Genomic DNA, 20,900 nt, shown 5'->3' with positions numbered 1-20,900 from the left:
TACACCTAAGAAGGGGGAGTTAAGGCAAAAAGGTGGCTGGCTTTGTCTAAAAAATATGTGGTAGTGCAAAGCTCAGGAGCAAGGGCAGCTGCACACCAGCACAGTGAGCGAGGCTGTCCCCGAGGACACGTGTCGGCCCGGTCGCAGAGGGTGCTCACCTTTCTCTGTGCCATTCTGGTGCGCAGGGGAGGACACGGGGTTCCGCGATCTGGCAAAAGCACTCATGAGAGGAAGGGCCCCCGGCCTGTGATTCCTGGGCCTAGAAGAAGGAGGGGAGAAGTAGTACGGAGGCAGTGGTCCTGCCAAGTGAATACCTACAGCCTTGCTGCCAGCAAACAGAGCTGACCCAGCGGCACCCAAACGCCATGAAAAGTGTTGTGCAAAGGTGCGCTGGGCAGGTGCATGCTACACTCGGTGAGAAGGGGGCTGGCAGTAATCAAAGACACAGCCTTACCAGTCCTCAGGGTCGCAGTCTCTGAATCCCTTGGCAAAAGGGTTGCTGGCGATCTTCAGCTGCGTGATCTGTAAGGAGAAGGTGGGAAATGTCTCAAAGTGGAACACGGGGCAACTCCATTAGCGAGCGTGTCTCTGAGCAGCTCCGGGAGCCAGCGGTGCCCAGTTTAATGGAGCCGGGCGCTCCCTGCCACGGCACAACCACGCACATTCCCCATTAGAAAACGCAGGACAGGACGCTACCTAATACGAGTTCAAGGCAAAGGGAGAGGCGGCTGCAAAAGCTGTGTAAATGCACTTGTAAGAGAATGCCACATTATATGGGTCACCACCGGAGCAGCTAAGACAAATCACTGGATAAATCATACTTATGTATTTATTTAATTCGCCGGGGAGAAGGCAGGACATTTTCTATATTTAAGCAAATCCACGGATAAAGTATGTGATTGTGAGTTTCCGGAATGGGTTGAAAAACAAACTTTAAGCCCCTCCGTGACAGTTCCAGCCTTAGAGGTCAAACTGATAGAAAGCAGGAGAGAAAGAGCAGCTGTCCGGAGCCATCAGGCAAATGCCAGCCGGGGAGGGACTCCGGAGCCCCTTAAAGGCACAGCCTCGCTCCGGCCCGGCCGCAGCATCCCGCAGGGGCACCGGCATGCCCGGAGCGGTGGTGCAGCGAGGCACGGCCCCGGCTGCTTGGGGACAGCCCTGGGGACAGTCCCTGTGGCATCAGCGCAGAGCTGGGTCAGCGCTGAAAAGCCCCTGCTCACAAACTGTGGTTGTGATCGCGGCTGGGATTCCTGCTCCTTAGGCTGCGATTTAGAGGAGCAATGGGATTAAGCGCTGCCCAAAAATCTGCATCAGTTTGGGGGGCGGGTTGGTTCGGTTTTAAATATATTGTATTCTGAGCGGGAACAGACCGAGCCCGGAGAAGCAAGATCACAGATTTAGCCAAACAAACAGTGAGTGACATCCCGCAGCGGGGAGCCTCCAGTTTCCCATCGAGCCCGAGCCCGGTTCTCGGGTTTACAGCCGCAGGGAGCTGCCCCCGGGCCAGGGAGCACAGCAAGGGGGCCAGCGCTGCCTCGGGGCGCAGCTCCTGCCCGGCTCCCGGCACTGCCCCGGCCCTAAGCGCCCCTGCCTGCACTTCTGGGGCTCCCCCCCAGCGCCCCGGTCCCGCTGCCGCCTCACCCGGTGGTTCTGGTAGGCGGTCACGGCCGTGAAGCGCGTCTCCTCAAAGACGAAGGTTTTGAAGTTCTCCTCCGCGTATTTCTCGCTGTCTTTCCGGGGGTCCACGTAGACCACGTGAAAACGCGGCTGGTATCTGTGCATGGAGTTCAAAATGATCTGAATGATAAAACGAGCAAGGAGACAATAACTGATCCAGGCGGAGCTTTGAGAGAGGAGAGCGCAGCCCCCGGTCCCCCCTGCCCGGGGCAGGGCGCTGAGCCCCGCGGGGACACCGGGGTGCGGGCAGCGACCCCCGGGAACCAGGGCGCGGGGAGCCCCCGGGGCTCGTCGCCTCCCCTCGGGAACACTTACATGCCCGTTGTCGTCCAGCAAGTTGTTGGTCAGTTTGAGCTTATCGAAGGAAACGATCTGCTTCATCCACTGCGCCCCTTTGGCCGGGGAGTCCGGGTGGTAGTGCACCCTGCCGGGGGTGGCGGGGTCGGCTTTGCCAGCCACCAGCCAGGAGGAGCTGTGGAAGGCGTACCTGCCAGCAAGGGGGGCACCGTCAGCCACGGCCCGTGGTGCTCCCGGACACCCCCCCCCGGGCTGCAGCGCTTGGGGACCCCCGAGGAGCCCGGCCTGGGGGTAGCCCCTGGTCCCGGGAAGGAGAGGAAGAGGCTCCCGACAGCCGGTCAGGTTGTGGGGAGAGAAATCGTGTTTGATGGGGATGGAGCTGGCGGGAGAGAAATCTGCGGGACGCAGGAAATTTATAGCTACCTGTACAGACTGGGGAGAGAAGCCACAAAAGCTCCCCCTTCCTCTAAAAAAAAGTGAAAGGGAGCTCTCTATACAGTAATGTTCTGGCTCTAAGCGAAGAGTGGAAATTTATGTGCAGATTAATAGCAGGTCCAGAGTTTAGCAGCCTTGTTTCATTCTTTCAAAGTCCGTATTCAACAGTAACATTTAAAACAGAGAAACCAATCTTCTATACACGTGTTTACTTTAAAAGCCAGTGTTTGCACAGGGGGAATTAGACACCATTGGACTCGAGCAGAAACATTACTTTTTAAAGATATACTCAATTGGATGTTATATATCCCACTTCCCTTGACAAGCAAACATTTCTAGGACGCCCTGAGAATTTGGATATCTGTCTAAATATTTATATATCGGACCTGCGATTCCTACGCGCGCTGCCTGCTCAGCGTCCTGATCTGAAGCTAAATACATAATGCGCCTTTCACTGTCTTAAAATTAAAGGGGTTGCAAATCAGACCGCATCTCTGCCTTGCGACTCGCCCGTTTCCGAGGCCTTCCTATGCTGCTGCTGGAAACAAGGGGAGGGTTTTGTGGCTCAGACAGCCAGTGCCTTCCCTGCGAACAAAACCCACTCTCTTCACCCCAGTGCCCAGCAAGCGAGCTCCTCAGCGGGCACAAGCAGCCCCGGGGGGTGCTTGCGGAGCCCTGGGGGGATTTTTGCGTGCGGCAGTGGCGGAGCAGTGGGGTAGGGAGGCTGTCCTGGGCAGGACAGCACTGAGCCCTGCGCTTTTGGCTGCCCTGCTTGCGTCTGGGTGCTGCAGTCGCTGTGCACAAGCCCAGGAGGTCAGGGGGGGTCCCCGACCCAAAACTTGTCCCGGCAGGCAGGAGCGGGGTACTTGCCGGTATCGCTTGTCATCCACAGGGACAAAATCCATGAGGAGCATGTAGTCAGCCATGGGGTCCATGCCGAATATCTTCACCTGGAAGGTGGGGAACATGCGCCTGCCGCAGAGCAGAGAGAAGGGAGAGCTGAGCTGAGCTGAGCTGAGGGGCCACAGGGAGCCCCGAGGGGGCACACAAGGGTGCTGGGGCTGGCTGCGGAAGCCCCACGGCTAGGAAGAGGAGGGCAGGGGCATAATTCCTCGCTCTGGATTTTCCCCTTTTTCCTGCTGATCCGAACTGAGGCTGATGAGAGGCATTGCCCCTACCCTGGACCCACACCTGAGCCGGGTTAGGGCCCTGGGCTGGCACAGCCGGGCCCTTCTGCGGGCGACCCCAGGGAACCAAATTCCCGTTTCTACCCCTCCAAAATTGGCGCAGTTTTAAAGCTGCAGCCACAAGAGCAGCGCAGCCCCTGCACACAGAACAAAACCTTCCCCAGCCCGGAGGGGGAAACGAAGCCCCCAAGCTGGTAGGAACTGGAGGGCAACTGGCATCTCCCAGCGAGCCCCCTCCCGGTCCCCGCAGCTCTGCAGCAGGAGCGGGGCGAGAAGGAGCCGGGCGCTGGGCAGGGCGGCCCCGGGGCTGTCCCCGCGCTGCTCCGCGCAGCCCCCGGGGAGGTGGCCGGGCTGGGGCCGCGGGTGCCGGGCTCGGGGAGGGCACGGCTCCCCCGAGGGGCTGCGGTGGGAGTGGGGCCAGGGGCCGGGCTGGGCGCACAGCTCCCCACCGGGACCCGCCGAAGATGCGCCCGAGCGCCGGCGCTGGCTGCGGCTTCCGTTTGGTTCCGTGAGGATTTCCCCGAGTAGGAAACAAAGCGAACAGCGGCGGGCGGCATTTCGGGAAGGGGGGGTTGCAGCCGTTGAAAAACCAAACTGAAGCCGCCGCCCGCAAAAGCAATCCGGTCACCAGCGGGTACCAGCAGGACCCCCCGGCTCTGTCTCGGGGCGCACGGCCGGGCTGCTGCGCACCTCCCCGGGACCGTTTTGGTTGCGTACTGCTCCCTGCCGCCGAGGAGAGGCTGCCTTCCCCTGCCTTCCCCTGCCTTCCCCTGCGGCCGTGGCATCCCCGGCCCGGCCCCGCCGGCAGCAGCGGGGACGAGGAGCGGGGTCTCCTTCCCCGGAACGCCTTAGTAAAGTCTGGAGGACGTTTCCAATAGCTTCCTCTGTTATTATTATTTTTAAAGGTGTAAAAGCCCCCATTAGCTCCAGTTCCGGTGTTTCTTGTTTTAAAACGAAGTTTTAAAACAAACAACCCGAGTTGATAAGACCCACCTAGACAAACAGCAGGGCCGGCCCGGAGGCGCTGGGAGAGAACAGGCTTCGCAGCGCCTTCCCCGAGCCTTTTCCTGCCGTTTTTACCCCATTTTCTCCTGTTTTTATCCGCCTGCCTGGAGATTTGTCGATGTCATAAAATAAACGAAGAAGAAGGGGGAAGAAAACCCGCGATTCAAATCGACTTCTCTCTTTCAGGGCCTTTTCGGAGTCGGCTACGTGCGACCCTCCCGCTGCCTCGGGAGAGCGAAGAAAGGCAGAGCGAAGGGCTCCTGTTTGCAGAGAGCGTCCGCCCGGAGCCTGGCCGACCTTTTCCGCTGAGGAAGGCAGCGCCGAGCCCGGCGGCAGCGAGCGGCACGGCCCGGCGCCGGGCGGCCACCGGCTGCGGGAAATGCCGCCCGGGGTCCCGCAGCCGCGGCCGGCCCCTCGGCGGCTGCTCCTCCGGCGGGCGCCGCGGTGGTTTGTTTGGTTTGTTTAGTTTGAGGAAATCGCTGTATTTTTTTAAAAAATACGCAAATATTTGCCGATAAATATATTTAAGTTTTGGCACCCCCAGGAACCTCCCCATGGCCGGAGGGGACGCGCGGCCGCTGTGGCTGGGCCGTTCCCGAGCGGCCCCGGCCGCTGCAGCCGTTCCCGGGGCTCACGGAGAGCAGCCACCGGGGCGTTCGTTGGTTTGGTTGCTTTGCTTTGCTTTTCTCCCCCCAGCCGGGATCGCTTTAAATCACGGGAACGACGAGCTCGCCCCCCAGGAGGCAGCGTCTGCCCGCAGCCCTCCGCAGCTCTCTGCGATCGGCCCCGGCGATCGCAATTAACCGCAGTAATTAGCACAATTACCGTTCTTCACCCCCCCACGCGTTCTGCTCCCTTCCAGCGCGGCCCCATCCTTTGCAGCCCGGCCGGGAGCGAGCTCCCGGTCCCGGTGCCGGGGCGCAGCGGAGCCGCCGTGGCCGCGCAGGGCCGAGCCGAGCCGAGCCGAGCCGGGCTGTGCCGGGCTGTGCCGGGCTGTGCCGCGCTCCTTCCCCGCTCCTCGGGAAGTGCGGTCGGCCTGGAGGGCGCTTTGAGGTTTAAAACCGCCTGAGCCGGGGGCTGTTTGCAGTCCCCGCCGAAAGGAAAAGTTGTGCCCGTGCTCAGCATTTATCCAGTTACAGGTATTGCGCGGTGCGGGTCGGGTGTTGTTTTTTTTTTCTTCCTCCCGTTCTGCTGCTGCCCGCCCCGGGCAGGACCGTGAGCTCCGGGGACGGGGCCGCCTTTAAATCCCCAGCGGGACAACCGAGAGCCGGCGCCCGGCGCCCTCCCGGCGGCGGCGAAACCCCGCGGCGGAGCCTCCACGGCCCGGCCCGGCCCGGCTCGGCCCTGCCCGCCCCTTCCCCGCAGCACCGGAGGCCTTGGGGCCGCGGGAGCTCGCCAGTTTCTCCCCGGGTAAGAGGCCGAAGGTCAACCGACGGCAACCCCGCGGCCGCCCGGGGCTCCGCACTGACCTGCCGGCCTTGGTGACGATCATCTCGGTGCCCAGCTGGTTGAACTCGTCCCACAGCGCCTTCATCTCCAGCTGGACGCTGACGTTGGCCACCTTCGGGTTCTTCTTCACCGGCGCCTTGGCCGCGGCGGCCGCCCCCGCGGAGCAGCCCGAGACGGCGGCGGGTCCCGCGGCGGCTCCCCCGGCGCCCTCGGGCGGTTCGGGGCCGGGGGGCGGCGGGTTGGCCCCGGCCGCCGCCGCCCCGCCGAAGGGGTAGCCGTGCTGGGGCTGGGGCGGCGGGTGCGGGTGCTGCTGAGCCGTGCAGGGCTCGTAGTGCGGCGGCTCATGCTGTCCGTACGGGTCCCCCGGGGAGGGGGAGAGGTGGTACCCCCCGGAGGCGTTCAGGCTGCTCAGGCTGTTGGCCGTGAAAGCTGCAACATCGCAAAAATGGGACAGCTGGGTGAGCCAGGGGCTGGAGATAGCTGAAATCATTCCAAAAAACAGGCAGGCGGTCAGGGCTCCGCTCCGGCAACCGCTTTCCCCCCCAGCTCCGCGCCGCTCCGCGGGGTGCCCTCCGCCTCCGCCGCTGCCCCGCGCCCGGCCCAGCGGGGCGCCTCCCCCTTCCCGCTTCGCCTGGCCCCGGCCCCGCTCCCCCCGGGGCAGGCGGGGAGCTCGCTGCTCCCGCTGCCTGCCTGCCTCGGCGCTTTCCCCCCCCTTTTTTTTTCTTCTTCTTCTTTTTTTTTTTTTTTTTCTTTGCAAACCCGAGAGATCTGCCAAGAGCCGCGGCGGTGCATTGCCGGTGTTATCTCTGCAGAAGGCCTCCCTCGCCGCACGCGAAATGGGACAAAGCAAATTCCCCTTCCCCCCCTCCCCCAAAATCTTTTTTTTTAAAAAAAAAAAGGAGGAGGGGAAAAAATTAAAAAAAAAAAAAAAAGAACGAAACCGGTTCTTATTTCCGTGTAGCGACGGTGCTGCAGGTAAAGTCCCTCGCTCTGGAGCCGCGGGGCCTTGGCTGCCAGAGGCAGGAGGAGCGGGGTTGGCAAATCTCCCCCGTGTGGGCATCCCCGAGCGAGAGCAGGGGGCGGCCGGGGCCCAGCGCAAGGCTCCGGGCTCGGCCCAGGGCCCCCGGCACGGCCCCGGAGCGCAGCCCCCGGCCGCCGGCCCGAGCGGGCCCCGCGGCGCAGCACAGGGCCGCCCCGGGGACGGGCGCGCTCCTCCGGGTCCCCTCCGATGCCCTGAGGCTGCTCCAGGCCCCGCGGTTTCTGGGATCACCTCCGGCGGAGCCCCCGGGCCGGGCAGGGGCCGCGGAGCCGGCGGGAGCCGAGCCCAGGCCCGCCGCAGCCCGGGGCACGGCCGGTGCCGTCGGGGATGCTCCGCGGGCAGAGCCTCGGCCCCGTCCCGGCCGAGCCGGGGGTGGGGGGCACCGCTGCGAGCCCCCGGCAGCGGCCCCGCGGGGGCAGGCCGGGCTCCCGGCCCCTCCGTCAGGCCGGGGGGCGTTCAAAGCGTCGGCCGGGCGGCGGTCGGGGGGTCGCGGCTCCCCGCAGGGCGCTCACCTTCCATGTCCCTGGTGACGGTGCTGAAGTGCATCTTCGGCGGGCGGCTGGCGGGGCCGGCGGGCGCGCTGCGGCCACCGCGGCGCTCCTCCAGCGCTCCCTTCCCTGCTCGCTCGGCGGCGGCGGCGACTGAAATCAGAGAGGCGATACTGAAAGCATTTGCCTTGGGAGACAGAGGGCTGTTTTCGTCCATAGGGGAGACACCAATGCAGGAGCGGCAGCCGCGGCAGCCTCCCACCACGAGCCCCCCCCTCCCGCCCCTCACTCCCCTCCTTTCTAGCGCACCATCCAGGGAGGTGCGAGCGGGACCCCCCCTCCTTCCACACAGGGGGGAGGGGAGCTAAAAAAAATAACACAACAAAAAACACACACAAACAAAAAAAAAAAAAAAAAAGAAAAAAAAGAAAACAACCCAAAGCCTCTGCCCCCCCCTCGGGAAAGGCGTTGAGGAGCAAAAAACTGCCCCGGGGCCCTGTGCGGACAGCGCCGAGCGCTGCAGCGCCCGGACCGAGCCCTGCTGGGGACAGGGGATTGGGGCGGGGGGGGGGGGGAGACAAATAAATAACCCCCCGAATTCCTTCCCCGGGGTCTCAGTTTCTCTCCCCCACAACTTCTTTCTGTGCAGTTTATTAATTTCTCTCCTCTCTTCCCTTCCCCCAGCCGCCACCTCCTGCTCCTGCCCCCCCGTGCCCCCCCGCACGCAGGGACAGTGGCTCCCTTGGAGGCGCTTTTCCCCCGTTCAGCGGCTGGGAGGCGTCACATGGAAGCCGGGGGTGTTTGCCTGCAGAAGCGGCGGCGGCGGCGGCGAAAGCGAAGTGAAACTCCTGCCGAGACGGTGTCAAAGGGCTGGGGAGGCCCTTCCCCGCCTCCCGGGCACGGCGAGCGGCCGCCGGGGAGGGCCGGGATGTGCCGCGGGGCGGGCGGAGGGGCCGCCGGTGTCAATCACGGCGCCGGGAGCCGGCCGACGGGAAGGGAAGGGAAGGGAAGGGAAGAGCCGAGCCGGGCCGAGCCGAGCCCGGCGTCACGCTGCGGATGTCCGGGAACCAGAAGGGGATTGCTCCCTTCCTCCGGCACCGAGCCGCCGCGGGGCTCCGGGCTGCCCCTGCCCGGCCCGGGGCTCGGTGGCCGCGGGGGCTGCACGTCGGGGAGCGCTGCGGGAGCGGTGCCGCCGGTAGCCCCGGCCGTGCGGGCTGGGAGCCCTGGGAAGCCAAGCCCCGGGCCACCAGAGCCCCGAATCGCACGCAGGCGTTGGAGCGTTCCCTTCGCCGATAAAAAAGAATAATAATACCAAAATAAATTGCAAAAGCGCAGAAAACGGAAAGCAAGCGGCGGGGCACAAGGCGAGCCCTTGCGCGGCCCGGCGTGAGAGCCCGCGGTGGCGGCAGCACCTGCCTGGCTCGGGGGCCGCCGTCCCCGGTCCCCGTCGTTGTCCCGGCGAGGCGCTGGCTACTCACCGCCCGGCACCGGCCCCTCGGAGCGCCGCCGCGTCCCCCGGGCCCGTCCTCCGCATCGGCGCGGGGCCAGGCGGCACAACCGCCCCGCCGGGCCCGGCCCCGGGCCCCTGTCCCCGGCCCAGCCCCGGTGCCGGTGCCGGTGGCTCCGTCGGGCGGCCGCGGCGAAGTCCCGGGGGAGCTGCCCCCGACGGGGCGGGCGGAGCCGTGGGGCGCGCCGGTGGCTACCGCCGCACCGGGGCTTGCATAACCCGAGCGGTGCGCCGAGAGCCCGAGTGAGCAAGCGGGTTATATATAGCTGCCCTGTCTGTAGCCTGCGGGGCTTGATTCTTCTGTTGAAATATTATCTTTGGATGCGGTAAAAATATTTGCAGAGAAAAATCTAGACTACTCGTACATATTTGAGCATATGTTCCTGCAGCTGAAGGCACAAGGGCACAACGGGACGCGGCAGGGGTTGTTTCCGTGCCGCTGCCGTTCCCGGCCGGGGCATTTTCGGTGCCGGGAGCAGGGGCAAAGGGGGGCCCGGTGCGGCCCCGCGCTGCTGCCTGGCTGCGAGCAACGCAGGAGGGGAACGGATTTCGTTAGGAGCCCACGAAGCAAAGCTCCCGGGGTGCGGGGGGAAACGAAGGAGCCGCGAACGCGGCAAAGCGGCCCCGGGAGGTGCCCGGCCCTGGGGCAGCCTCTCCCGCGGGAGGAAAAAATATCTGGGAATTAAGAAGAGCCCCGAACCCAGCGTCCCAACAGAGGAGGGAGCTGAGGGGTTGCTGTCCGTGCTTTGCTTGCCCCGACTTTCTCCCTTTCTCTCGGCTCTTTCCCTTTCCCCTTCCTGCTTCGTGGCTGCAGCCGCAGCGGGAAGCGGCGCCCCGTCGGGCACAGCCCGGGTGCGAAGCCCTCGGCCTGGCCGCCCGCGGGGGGCTGCACGGGACCCCCCGGGATCAGGGGACCCTCTGGGAGCAGGGGACCTCCCGGGAACAGCCTCCAGCCGTACCACGGGGCCGCCCGCCCCCCCCCAGTCCCCAAATCGCTGCTGCCCTGGGGGTCGTGCAAGCCCCGCGGCTCCGCTCCCAGCCCCGGGCCGGCCTCCCCGTGCTCCCACCAGGACCCTAAAGCCCCCGGCCACGTTTCCCGGCCGTCTCCCCAGCCCCCGGGCGCTTGTCCCGCTCCCCGGCCGCTCTGCTTCGCCGGAGCGCTGCGAAGCGAATCCAGCCTCGACGCGGGGCTGTGCCGCCGCCGGGCTGACACCGCGCTGCCGCCGGCGCTGCGGCCCTCCCTGGTCCGGGGCTGAACGGATCGAGCCTGGGGGCTGTCGGAAAGGCAACGAGAGTGAGGGGGGGTCCTCTGAAACCCCCTCCCCCACCTCGCCCGCTCAGGCTGGGGGGGGCAGCCCGGGCTTGTCCCACCGGGAGCGGCTCCGCGCTGCGGGAGAGGCGAAGAAAAGCCGCCCCCCCCCTGCCCGGGGCACCCCTCTCCTGTGCCCCGCCATCCTCGGGCCTCAGCGGTGCAAAACCCAGCGGCGGCAGTGGGAAAGCAACGCGACGCTGCAGTCCCCTTGGTCCCCCGACGGCAGCCCCAGCCCCGCCGCCGGCTCCCCCCGTCGGGGTCCCGCAGCCCGCAATGCCCCGCACCTTTCAGGCGAGCCGGGGCCGGACGCCGCGGGCAGCTCCCTTCGCCCTCCCTCGCAGGGTTTTCCCCCTCCGGCTCCGCTCCAGCCCCGGGGTCGGGCGGCGGCACTTTTGGCCGGGCTGTGCCGCAGGTGCGGCCCCGACGGGCTCTGCCCGCTCCCGGGGGCCCGGCGGGGACAGAGCCCCCTCGCTCCTTCGCTCTCAGCCCTCCCGCAGCTCCCCTCCCGTCCCCCCCAGGCCCCGCGTGTCCCTCCCGCCCCTCACCTCTGCGCCCCGACGGGCCCCCGGCGAGCCCGGCCTGCGGGGGAGCTGGGGGGGCTCGCACGGCCCGGCTCGGGCTTGCCGCGGCAGCCCCGGCTCCCCGCCGAGCTGCGGGGCTCGGGGAGCAGCACATAAATAGCGGGGGGTGGGGGGGTGAAGGGGGTGGGGGGCAGCGGCAGCCAGCCGGGGCTGCGGCCGGCCAGGGGCAGCCCCGCACTCCGCGCACGGCCCGGAGGGGAACAGCCCCGGGGCCGGGGCCGGGCGAGCCCCGCGCTGGGAGCGGAGCGGAGCGGAGAGGTCCCGGTCCCGGTCCCGGTCCCGGTCTCCGGCGTCTCTGCAAGCCGGTGCCACAAACCGGGAGCCGGCACCGCGGCGACACCGCGGGGGAGCTGGGCTGAGGAGCCGCGGGGAGTGCGGGATTCGTTGTGAGAGGGCAGAGAGGGGACAGCCGGGGCTGCCGGCAGGTGAGGGAAGCCCGCAGCTCCCGCAGCTCCCCGGGAAAACGCGGATTTTCTGGCGTGGGGTTTGGGACCGTTATCGACGAGCACTGCTGTTACTCTTACAGCCAACATCGTTATTATTCCGACTACGGCGGCTATTAGGATTATTTTGCAACTGCCGCTTGAACTATAAGAACCAAAATTAACGAATGCATCTGATGGATCGAAAAATCAAACGTGTCGTTAACCAGCAGCCACCGAGAAAGCCTGACAGAAGGGCAGAACGAGAGTTAGAAGAAGGAAACGAGAACGAGATAAAGATACATATAGAAAAAGAAGGAAAGAGAGAGAAGAAGAAAAGAAATTGAAGAAATTGAAGAAGTAACAGAACAGAAGAAGGAAAGACAGGAATAAGAAAAAGAGAGAGAGAGAGAGAGAGAGAGAGAGAGAAAGAAAGAAAGAAAGAAAGAAAGAAGAAAAATGAGAGAAAAAAAGGAGAAAAAAAAAAAAAGAAAGAAAGCAAAAAAAAGGTGAGAAAGACAGAAAGAGAAAGCAAAAAGAAAGCGAGAGCGCCCACGACGTCGGGGAGACCGCTAGGAGCAGACAGCAGGCGAGGGGAGGCGGTGAGCCGGGCTGGTGGCCCCGCAGCCCCGCTCGCCCCTGGCGCTCTCGGGGCCGCCGCCGCCGCTCGCCGCTGCCCCCGGGGCGCCCCCAGCCCGCTCCCCCCGGGGCGCGGCGCTGCCCGGGCTCGGCCCGGCCCCGCTGCCCCGCAGGTGCCACCTGAGGCCGAGCCGGGAGCGGGTCCTGCTCCGGCCTCCCCCGGGCGCCGCACGGGGCTGCTGCGGGGGTATGGGCCGGGGCCCGGGCTGGGGAAGAAAGGCGGGAGGTGAGGGAATGGAGAGAAAGGGAGAGAAAGGGAGAGAAGGGGAGAGGGAGTAGAGAAAGAGAGAAGAGAAGAGAAGAGAAGAGAAGAGAAGAGAAGAGAAGAGAAGAGAAGAGAAGAGAAGAGAAGAGAAGAGAAGAGAAGAGAAGAGAAGAGAAGAGAAGAGAAGAGAAGAGAAGAGAAGAGAAGAGAAGAGAAGAGAAGAGAAGAGAAAGAGTAAAGAAAATAGCAAAGAAAATGAAAAGAAAATGAAAACGAAAAAGAAAAGAAACAAACAAAAAGAAAAAAAAAGAGCAGAAAAAAGGAAACAGAAAAAAAAAAGGAGAAACAAAAAAGAAAAGAGAATCAGAAAAAAAAAGAAACAAAAAAGAGAAAGAAAAGAAAGGAAAAGAGGAAAAAAAAGAAAAAGGAAAGGAAAGGAAAGGAAAGGAAAGGAAAGGAAAGGAAAGGAAAGGAAAGGAAAGGAAAGGAAAGGAAAGGGGAAAGAAAAGAATAGAATAGAAAAGAAAAGAAAAGAAAAGAAAAGAAAAGAAAAGAAAAGAAAAGAAAAGAAAAGAAAAGAAAAGAAAAGAAAAGAAAATATAAAAGAAAAAAGAAAAGAAAAAAGAAAAGGAGAGAAAAAGAGAGGAAAGGAGAGAAAAGAAGACAGAAAGAAAGAAAGAAAATAGGAAAGAGAGGCAAAGCAAGAAAATTGTTTGTGAAAAAGAACAAAAACGAAAGAAAAAGAAAAAAGAGAGAGAAGCCCCGAAGAAGAAGGAATTCAAGAACAAAAAATTGTTGTTACAACCAGCACAGTCCTCCCGAACAGCCGCGGCTTTCTCGCAGACAGGCGGTGATGCGCCCGGGGAAGCCGGGACTCCGGCGGCTCCACGGGCTGCCTGACCCCACGGCCGGGCACGGGGCAGCCCTCGTGGGGTCCGTGGGGCCGAGGAGTGGGGCTTGGCTCCCGCACCCCACACCCCCGCACCCCCCGCCAGCTCCCTCTTGCCAGCCTTGGCTCCGCGTTATTTGCTATGGGGATTTTGGGCTGGTTTTATGGGGTCACTTGCCTGCAGATCCCAACAGAGAGATCACGCACAGTGAAATTCTCAGAAATAAAGCTGTCAGCCACCCACTGCCGGCATGCAGCCGGCGGGGTTTCTCCCCTTCTTTTTCCCTTTTTCCTTTTTCCTTTTTTTTTTTTTTTTTCCCTCTGACAAGAGCCTGCGTTTCCCCAGTGCAAGGTCTGTACCTTCCTGCAGCGTGCCTGCCCTGCGTGCTCACAGGTTGGGACCACGAAGTTTGCAGGACCCTGCTTGGCCCCTGAGCTCCCCGGGGAGCCTGGGGCTGGCCTGGCCGAGGGCCCGGGCATTTGGGGTTACCCCAGCTCGTCTGGTCGTGAGCGCACCGGGACTCATCCCACAGCTGTGCAGGGGGTGACAGAGTCCTCAAGGGCAAAGTGGCCCTGTGCAGAGCTGGAAAATGATCGGGGTGAGACGGGATGCGGGGAGGGAGCTGGGGCTCGGAGGGGCACTATTAATTAGCAGCCCAGTGCCCGCTGTTCTGTCCTGCCCCCGCTCCAGACGTGGCCCCCACGAGCCCCTTTCCTTGGTGAGAGCCCAGCAGCAGCCCTGCAGGCTCCCAGTGCACAGGCAGGCTCCCTCGGCAGCCCACAAAAAAAAGGTATAAATGTATCCTAATGGCGATCAGGGGCTCGTAAAGAAAATAAAACAAGATGTCTGCGGAGCTGGGTGCCGCATGGCACAGGCTGCCCCTCCGGCTTCCCCCAGCTCCTGCCCCGCTCCTTGCAGCCCCTCTGTGTGCTGTTCTTGAATGCTGTCAGACAGCTCTTATCAGGGGTGCTGCTGTGCTGTGCTCTGTAGGGAATGAATTTGTGCCTGTCCCCTCCAGCCTGGCCCTTTCCCTGCTCGCACCCCAGCCCCATGAGCAGAGGGAAGCTCCTGCCTGGTTTCCTGCACGCCCCGAGCACAGAACTGGGGCCACAGCCGCGGGGAAATGAGGCGCTTTTAGTTTGAAGGAAGGATCCCCCTCGCCGGTACTGAGGTGCCAAAACTGCTTCAATTGAAGCGTATTTCCTTATTGCAGTGCAAGTTTGGGGCAGAGCAGCGGGAGCCCCTCCTGTGCTCTGCGGGGCAGGACAGCACCGCTGTGCTGCAGCCGAGGAAAAGCGGCGACTGCAGCGACTGCAGCGCTCCTCTGGGTGCCCCCTGGGGGGGCAGAGCTGTTTCCAAGCCCTCCACTCGTGAGCGAGTCACCGGAGAGAAAGGGCAGCGTTTCTCCGTGACGCAGTGGTGGTTGTTGCTCCGAAGGTTTATATTCGCTCAGCCCTGAGCAGCATCCTGTGCAGACATTTATTTTGGCTAAAGCCGGCCCGGTTTGCATTTGGATGCAGTCGCTGAGGCTTGACCCACGCGAGGCTCTGTGCTGCAGCCGTGCTGGCCACACAGGTTGGCTGCCTGCTGGTTTGCTTCCAAGCAGAAGGGCCCGGACGGAGCCGTCCTGCATGGGGCAGCGGGCAGGCAGGCACAGTCCTCGTGCGCAGTGGAACCCGGCCACCACCCGGAGACGCGGTGTCCCCAGAGCTCCCCGCCTGCAGCTGCTGCAGACTGTCCCGTAAGGGCTCTTTCCTTGCAAGGACTTCCTCCCTTTTCTGTTGGGATACCCGATATTCCTTGCTGTCCCACCTTGTTCCCTGTCACGGCAAAGAGCAGATCATCGCCACTTGTTCTGCAGCTCACATGTTTTCACGGGGATTTGGTGCAGCAGATGATGCTATATATTAATTACTGGCATAACACACTGTGCCAGCACAAACAAATTAACACAAACAATAATCAGCAGGGCTCAGCGTCCTAACGGGAGGCTGCACAACCTACAGGGCTCCTGCTGGGATAATTCTTCTCCCCACGTTGCTGGGTATTTCACTGGACACGTTGCAAACTTGACCCAAGCACCATAAGGAACGGATGCTTCAGCCAACGTCAGCTGCTTCTTCGAATCCAATCCAGCATAAAAACTGACTAACTCCATCCCAGAGATTTTTCTTCTTGCGTCAATGCTGGAGCTGTACCCTCTGGAACGTGTCCAGCCGAGAGGCACCCGGGCTCTGCGCTGTCACTGAGGGCGGCTTGTGCATGTTAACAGCACACAGGAGAGTGCAGCCTCTGGGAGCACGGACCGGACCTGAAAATAAGCCTGCGATGCTTCCCAGAGCCCAAATTTGTCTTCATAAAGGCAGTGTGGCTTCTGCCAGCTTGCTCCACTCCTTCTCCTTCTCCTTCTCCTTCTCCTTCTCCTTCTCCTTCTCCTTCTCCTTCTCCTTCTCCTTCTCCTTCTCCTTCTCCTTCTCCTTCTCCTTCTCCTTCTCCTTCTCCTTCTCCTTCTCCTTCTCCTTCTCCTTCTCCTTCTCCTTCTCCTTCTCCTTCTCCTTCTCCTTCTCCTTCTCCTTCTCCTTCTCCTTCTCCTTCTCCTTCTCCTTCTCCTTCTCCTTCTCCTTCTCCTTCTCCTTCTCCTTCTCCTCCTCCTCCTCCTCCTCCTCCTCCTCCTCCTCCTCCTCCTCCTTCTCCTCCTCCTCTTTCTCCTCCTCCCTTTGCCCACCTATACATGTGCCCATCCTCAGAGGATTTTGTGACCAGTGGGTCTCTCCCTTTTTCCCTTTCCCCAGGACACTGCCCATTTTCGGAGCGTTGTGGTGGGGCACCTCACTGGGAGGCCAGGTGAGGCAGGGCCCTTCCCAGCTTGCTGACCCACACCACACAGCAGAGCTGTCCCCAGACACAAGGCACATGAGGATTTGGGGCCATTGCTCTGGCTCCTGCCTCCACCACCCAGCAGCCCAGGAGGACGCAGCCCTGCTGTGGGTGCTGGGGGCAGGCTGCCCACGCAGGGGACCGGCCGGCCGGGCGCTCAGCCCTACCCGTGGGCAACACGTGGCCTTGCTCGTGCCCAGCGCCCTGCGTGTTCCTGCTGGCACAGTCCTGGACAGGGACCTGGCAGCCCGCAGCAGGCGCCGTATGGGCAGGAAGGGGCAGGGACCTCCCCAGATGCCGGGAAGGCCTCACAATGGGCTTTGTAATCACTGCCCCAGCTCTGGTAAGGGCAATGTGTGTTACAGAGCTCCCTCAGCGCTGTGAAGCAGAGCGGAGCTGAGCAAGGCTCAGTGCTCCCAATCCTGCCTCAGCCGTGGCTCAAACAAGTTGGGTGTGGGGTGCCCAGGTCACTTGGCACTGATTTAAAGCCTTTTTCTAGCTGCATCTTGATGTGCTCAATGTAAGCAACAACGAAGACATTTAGTCACCTTGAGAAGTCTGTTTGGCATTGAAAGAGATCCAGGATAATTTTGGCTTAGGCTTCTGTATAATTTATTTATTGTATTTTTAGGTTTTGCTGTATAAAATAACCCTGCACCATTTCTAGCTCTTCTCCAATGACACCTTAGTTAACTCTTGTTCTTCCTACTCGTTACCTTGACTTCCCACGTTATAGTTGAGATGCCTGCCTGGAACTGGTCAGGAATCACCATTCCCATGGATTTTCGTGTTTTGTGTGATTCTTTCAAACAACGCTTTTAAAGGAAAATGGTGACTGAATCCAACTTGTTCTCAACCAGGTGGCTGCTGCGTGAGGAACATCCTCCTGCCTGTCCAGGACAGGTTACGGACGTGGAGGTGCACAGTCAGGCTTCCCAGAGGTGAGAAGGAAAGCAGCCGTTTCCTTCCTCTCCAGTTTTGCAGGGGAAAACCTGGCGTTGGCGAAGCCAGAAGCGGGACCCCCATCACCTGAGGAAGGCAGATGTGAAGGGGAACCTGTAACCTGTGGGGCCCGAGCTGTGCGGCTGCCGGCTCTGTGGTGAGGGCTCCGTGCCTCCGCCAGCCGCCACGGGGAGCTCTGCGGGGCCATGGCCTGGGGATCGCCACCAGCCCTGCAAAAAATGCAAACCGAGTGGCACTGAGGGGTGGCTCGCTGTCAGGAACTGCCGATGCGGTGGCTGATCTTTTCCTTGCCAGCACAACTCGGCTCAGTCCTTCCTCTGCGGAATTTGCACAAGGACAGATTAAAGAAAGCCAATTTCCTTTCTCATCAAATCAATTCCTTCTGGGGCAAACAAAGCCACGAGCGCAGCGCTCTTGTCCTCCCGTGATCTTGTGGTTTGCTCTGGCTGGAAGAGGCAGCTTTGGAAAACCCGAGCCCGTTTCCTGCTCTGCGTGCCGCAGTGTATATCCTCGCCTCAGCCCTGGAAACGCTTTGATGGATATTATTAGGCCCGGAAAGCATTTGGAGCTCCTTTCTTCCGTACGAGCCGACCAAACTGCTACGGGATGAAAGAGGGGCAAATTGGAAGGGTCTGTGGATGCTGTGGGCAGGCAGCGCTGTGCTGCTGCCTGTGATGGGGACTGGGGCTGGGTCACTGCTGGGCCCCAGGGGAGGCAGGACAGCACTGCCACCAGCTGCCAGGAGGCAGAGCCGTGGTGGGGATGGCAGCTGCCAAAAGCCCCGCTCTGCTGCTGGCAGAGCCCGGGTGCTTTGAAACTGGGACGGAGTCAAACCCTGCCACCCCCCGGTTTCCACCCGGGCGCTGTTACAGCACCGTGCCCCCCATGACTGGTTCTACCCAGCGACTTTGAGGCACGCTTGTGCTGGCTGCGGGCACAGGAAGGGACTCACCAGGCCAAGGCAGCATCGCAGAGGGGAAGGCTGTGCTGCTTTGCCCTCGGGATGTCAGCCCCTTGATTTTGTTGTCCTCCAAGGCAGCTCCTGCCTTTCTGTTGCCCGCCAGCAGGACGGGCTGTGCTCGGTGCTGCCGGGCAGGTGGAGCAGGGGAGGCTGGAGAGGGGCAGCGTGGCACCAACTCGATGCCAGCACAGCCCAACCTCTGCTGCCTACATCCAGCCCCAGGTGACGGACTGTGACCCCTTCTGAAATAAATATTCCAGGTCCAGCGAGTCCCAGCCCTCCCCAGCCTGCCCGCATCGGGTCCCAGGAGCGAGGCGACCCAGCCTTTAGCCCCTCTCACAGCAACCATTGCCCACCCTGAGGCCCCGTTCACACTCAGCCCCGCAGCCGTCGGGAGCAGGAGCCTCTCACCACTTTGAATGGAAAAGTGGCTAAAAGCAAAGCCAAGCAAAACCTTTCTGCAGCTTTGCTTTGCGTGGAGCTGGAGCTCTGATCAGTGCCTTGCCACTAACACAGTCAAGAAACGACAGTGCGGAAATCTTGGGGAGCGAACAGCGCTTGTGGTTGTTGGTGAAATCCCATATTAGTAGAAAGGTCTGGTAAGTGGAAGCAGGAGTCGCTCTGACTACAGCATCTGTTGGATGTGGAGAGTGGTTATGACTCTCTCCAAATACAATGCACATGTACTGGGGAAAATGACTGCTACAATAACAGGAATAAATCTTAATAGAGACTTGGGTGATAACAGACACCGTAGGGGAGTCATCGAAATGAAAAACACATGGCAGCGGCGCTGCCAGACCTGAATGGAAACCCCTTGGAAGGACCAGCAGACCCCGTACCTGGGAAGGGGAAATGTGCAGGGGAGAGCGACAGGGGAACGGGGCTGGGGTACAAATGAATCCCGTCACCAGGCCCTGATGTGAAACTACAGCAGTGGGGTTTGGAGTCAGCACTGCTGCCTGCTGCCCTCGTCCACAAGTCTGGGTCCAAACACCGTCCAGTTCACACTTACCCACTTCTCTGAGCGCACAGGGGCCATTTCTGACTGCTTTCAAACAAGACCTCAGCCCGGGCTGTTTGGCAGCTCGAGGTCCCATTTTCTGCAGCAAGCTGGGGCAAGGCTGGCAGAGGGGGAATCGCGGAGGAGCAAACTCAGGGCCTAGGGAAGTTCAGGCACAGCCCTGGGCTGCAAGGGCAGGACGGATTTGTTTTCCTGCAGTCACAGGAGCTACAAACTGAGCCCAGACTTCATGGTATGGCAAAGAACAAGCAGACGGGAAGCTTGGCTGGAACTGACAGGTTTTTGGCAGGAAGCAGTGAGAGACAGGACAGAGCGACGTTAAATGAAATCGCACCTTCTCCTGAGCGCTGGGAAATGTCTTCAGCAGAGGAGAAACCACAGATCAGCCAGAGCGTGGAAACCCAGCTTCACTTTGCTCTCCCCGAGAGCAACCTGGTGGGTAATGATGGATAAACACGTGTGCTGTGGAAACACAGCCAGGTCAGCACGGGATGAGGGCATCGTTTTTCCCTGGGTTTGCAGGGAGGAGCAGGAGGTGTGAAGGGCACCCCCAGGATCCCAGGGCAGGTCAAGCCTCTGCCAGTCAGAGCCCGGACTCTGGGCCAGGAGCAGGCCGTGCTGCTCGGTTACCTGAGGGGTTTCCCACCACCACGGGGACCAGCTGGAGCTCCTCGATCCGTTCAAAGGTTGGTCCTGCACCAAAGCTCAGCCGTGCCAACCCCTGTGGCCACACGATGCTGGGGCAGGGGTGGGTCTCAGGCAGGGACTGTCACCTCCTCGTTCCCTCTCAGAGGTGAATGTGCAGCCTCCAATCATCCCATCCAGCCCAAACATGATAACTGGGGATTAAATGGTGGAAAATTCAAACCACAGCTGAGGAAGGGGCTTGTCCTGGTCAAGACACACGGCTTGCTAGCATGAGACAACCTGGGGCACCAGCAGTAAATAGAGATGTAACGGTAATGGAAACAAGGCTGCAGGGAGGGAGGGAGGATCACGGAGCAGACCCTAAGAGCCTAATGCCTCCAGGATGTCAGGCGCTTTGCCCCTTGTTGGCAGTATTTTAGTTGTATCCTAATTTGCAGCCTCTGGTCGGAGCAGGTGTCTGAGGACAGCACCCAGGGGATGGAGCGACTCTGGTGCTTGCCACAGCCCAGGCTGCACTGGTGTCAGAGCTGGGCATGGCGCTGGGTGCACCACTCATCCACCTTGATCCAGGCCAGGTTTAATAACCCAGCCCGAAGTCTTGTTTGCTTACAGTCAGAAATCATCCCTGTGATCAGTAAGGGGGAGCCTGGAGCTTTGGGCTGGTCTGTTCCACCAGGAGAAGGACAGATCCTGCTCCAGCCTGGGACTCTTGCCCACGGCTGGGACAGTCGCTGGGACAAGCCTGGCGGGGTGCAGACGCCTGGAGTTGGCTCCATGTAACGTGCAGCAGGCAAAAGAGATCAAACAGCATCTTTACAGCAGCCCGGAACAGGAGGTTTGCTTTATCTTATGTTTAGTCACAATAAACAAGCCAATAAAATAGGAATAAGTGGTCACTGAAAATTATTTCAGAGTCAATAAAACAGAGAGAGCTCAACAACGAAGGGTGAGTCGTTAACACTCCTCCTCTTCCCTGTCACAGGACGCGGGCAGGGTTTTACAGGTGATGAGCGAATGCATCTGAAAACCCCCAAACCCCACCAGCAGCAGAGCCCCAGCTCCCATTGCCGGCTGGGGACCCTCCCTGAGGCTGTGCCCCCCCGGCTGCAGGATGCGGCCGTGCCCGCGTTCCCCCTGCGGTGCCGCTGCCTCTCCCCGCACAGCCGCAGCTTCGTCGGGAGCCAGGCAGCAAAACGGCGGGCGCTGAGCTGAGCTCTCGCGCTGAGCAAACAAGCCTTCCGAAAGGTTTAGAGGACCACCTTCACGCGCAGAGTGACCCCCCGTGTTTAAACCA

The 20,900-nt window shown here is 61.3% G+C and overlaps 1 protein-coding gene across 9 annotated transcripts in view; it reads right to left on the bottom strand.

Annotated features, from left to right (window-relative positions):
• The window catches only part of TBX1 (T-box transcription factor 1), a 190,266-nt gene that overhangs the window by 32,458 nt on the left and 136,908 nt on the right, over window positions 1–20,900 (bottom strand). For 2 of the 9 annotated variants that reach the window (XM_038187343.2, XM_038187342.2), the window contains exons 1-6: window positions 6,071–6,555; window positions 3,280–3,381; window positions 1,993–2,164; window positions 1,642–1,797; window positions 455–522; window positions 159–259 (exon numbers count right to left, since the gene is read on the bottom strand). In XM_038187343.2, coding sequence (XP_038043271.2) covers window positions 159–259; window positions 455–522; window positions 1,642–1,797; window positions 1,993–2,164; window positions 3,280–3,381; window positions 6,071–6,540 — 1,069 coding nt within the window. In that variant the 5' untranslated portion in view covers window positions 6,541–6,555. Of the gene's footprint in view, window positions 1–158; window positions 260–454; window positions 523–1,641; window positions 1,798–1,992; window positions 2,165–3,279; window positions 3,382–6,070; window positions 6,556–7,601; window positions 8,955–8,989; window positions 9,303–20,900 lie in introns of those variants that run through there. The other 7 variants (XM_072024638.1, XM_038187347.2, XM_072024639.1 and 4 more) reach the window with 7 other exon arrangements.

This window comes from Anas platyrhynchos, chromosome 16 (genome assembly GCF_047663525.1).
Source record: "Anas platyrhynchos isolate ZD024472 breed Pekin duck chromosome 16, IASCAAS_PekinDuck_T2T, whole genome shotgun sequence".
NCBI classification, from domain to species: domain Eukaryota; kingdom Metazoa; phylum Chordata; class Aves; order Anseriformes; family Anatidae; genus Anas; species Anas platyrhynchos.
This window is presented reverse-complemented; position numbering and strand designations above follow the sequence as displayed.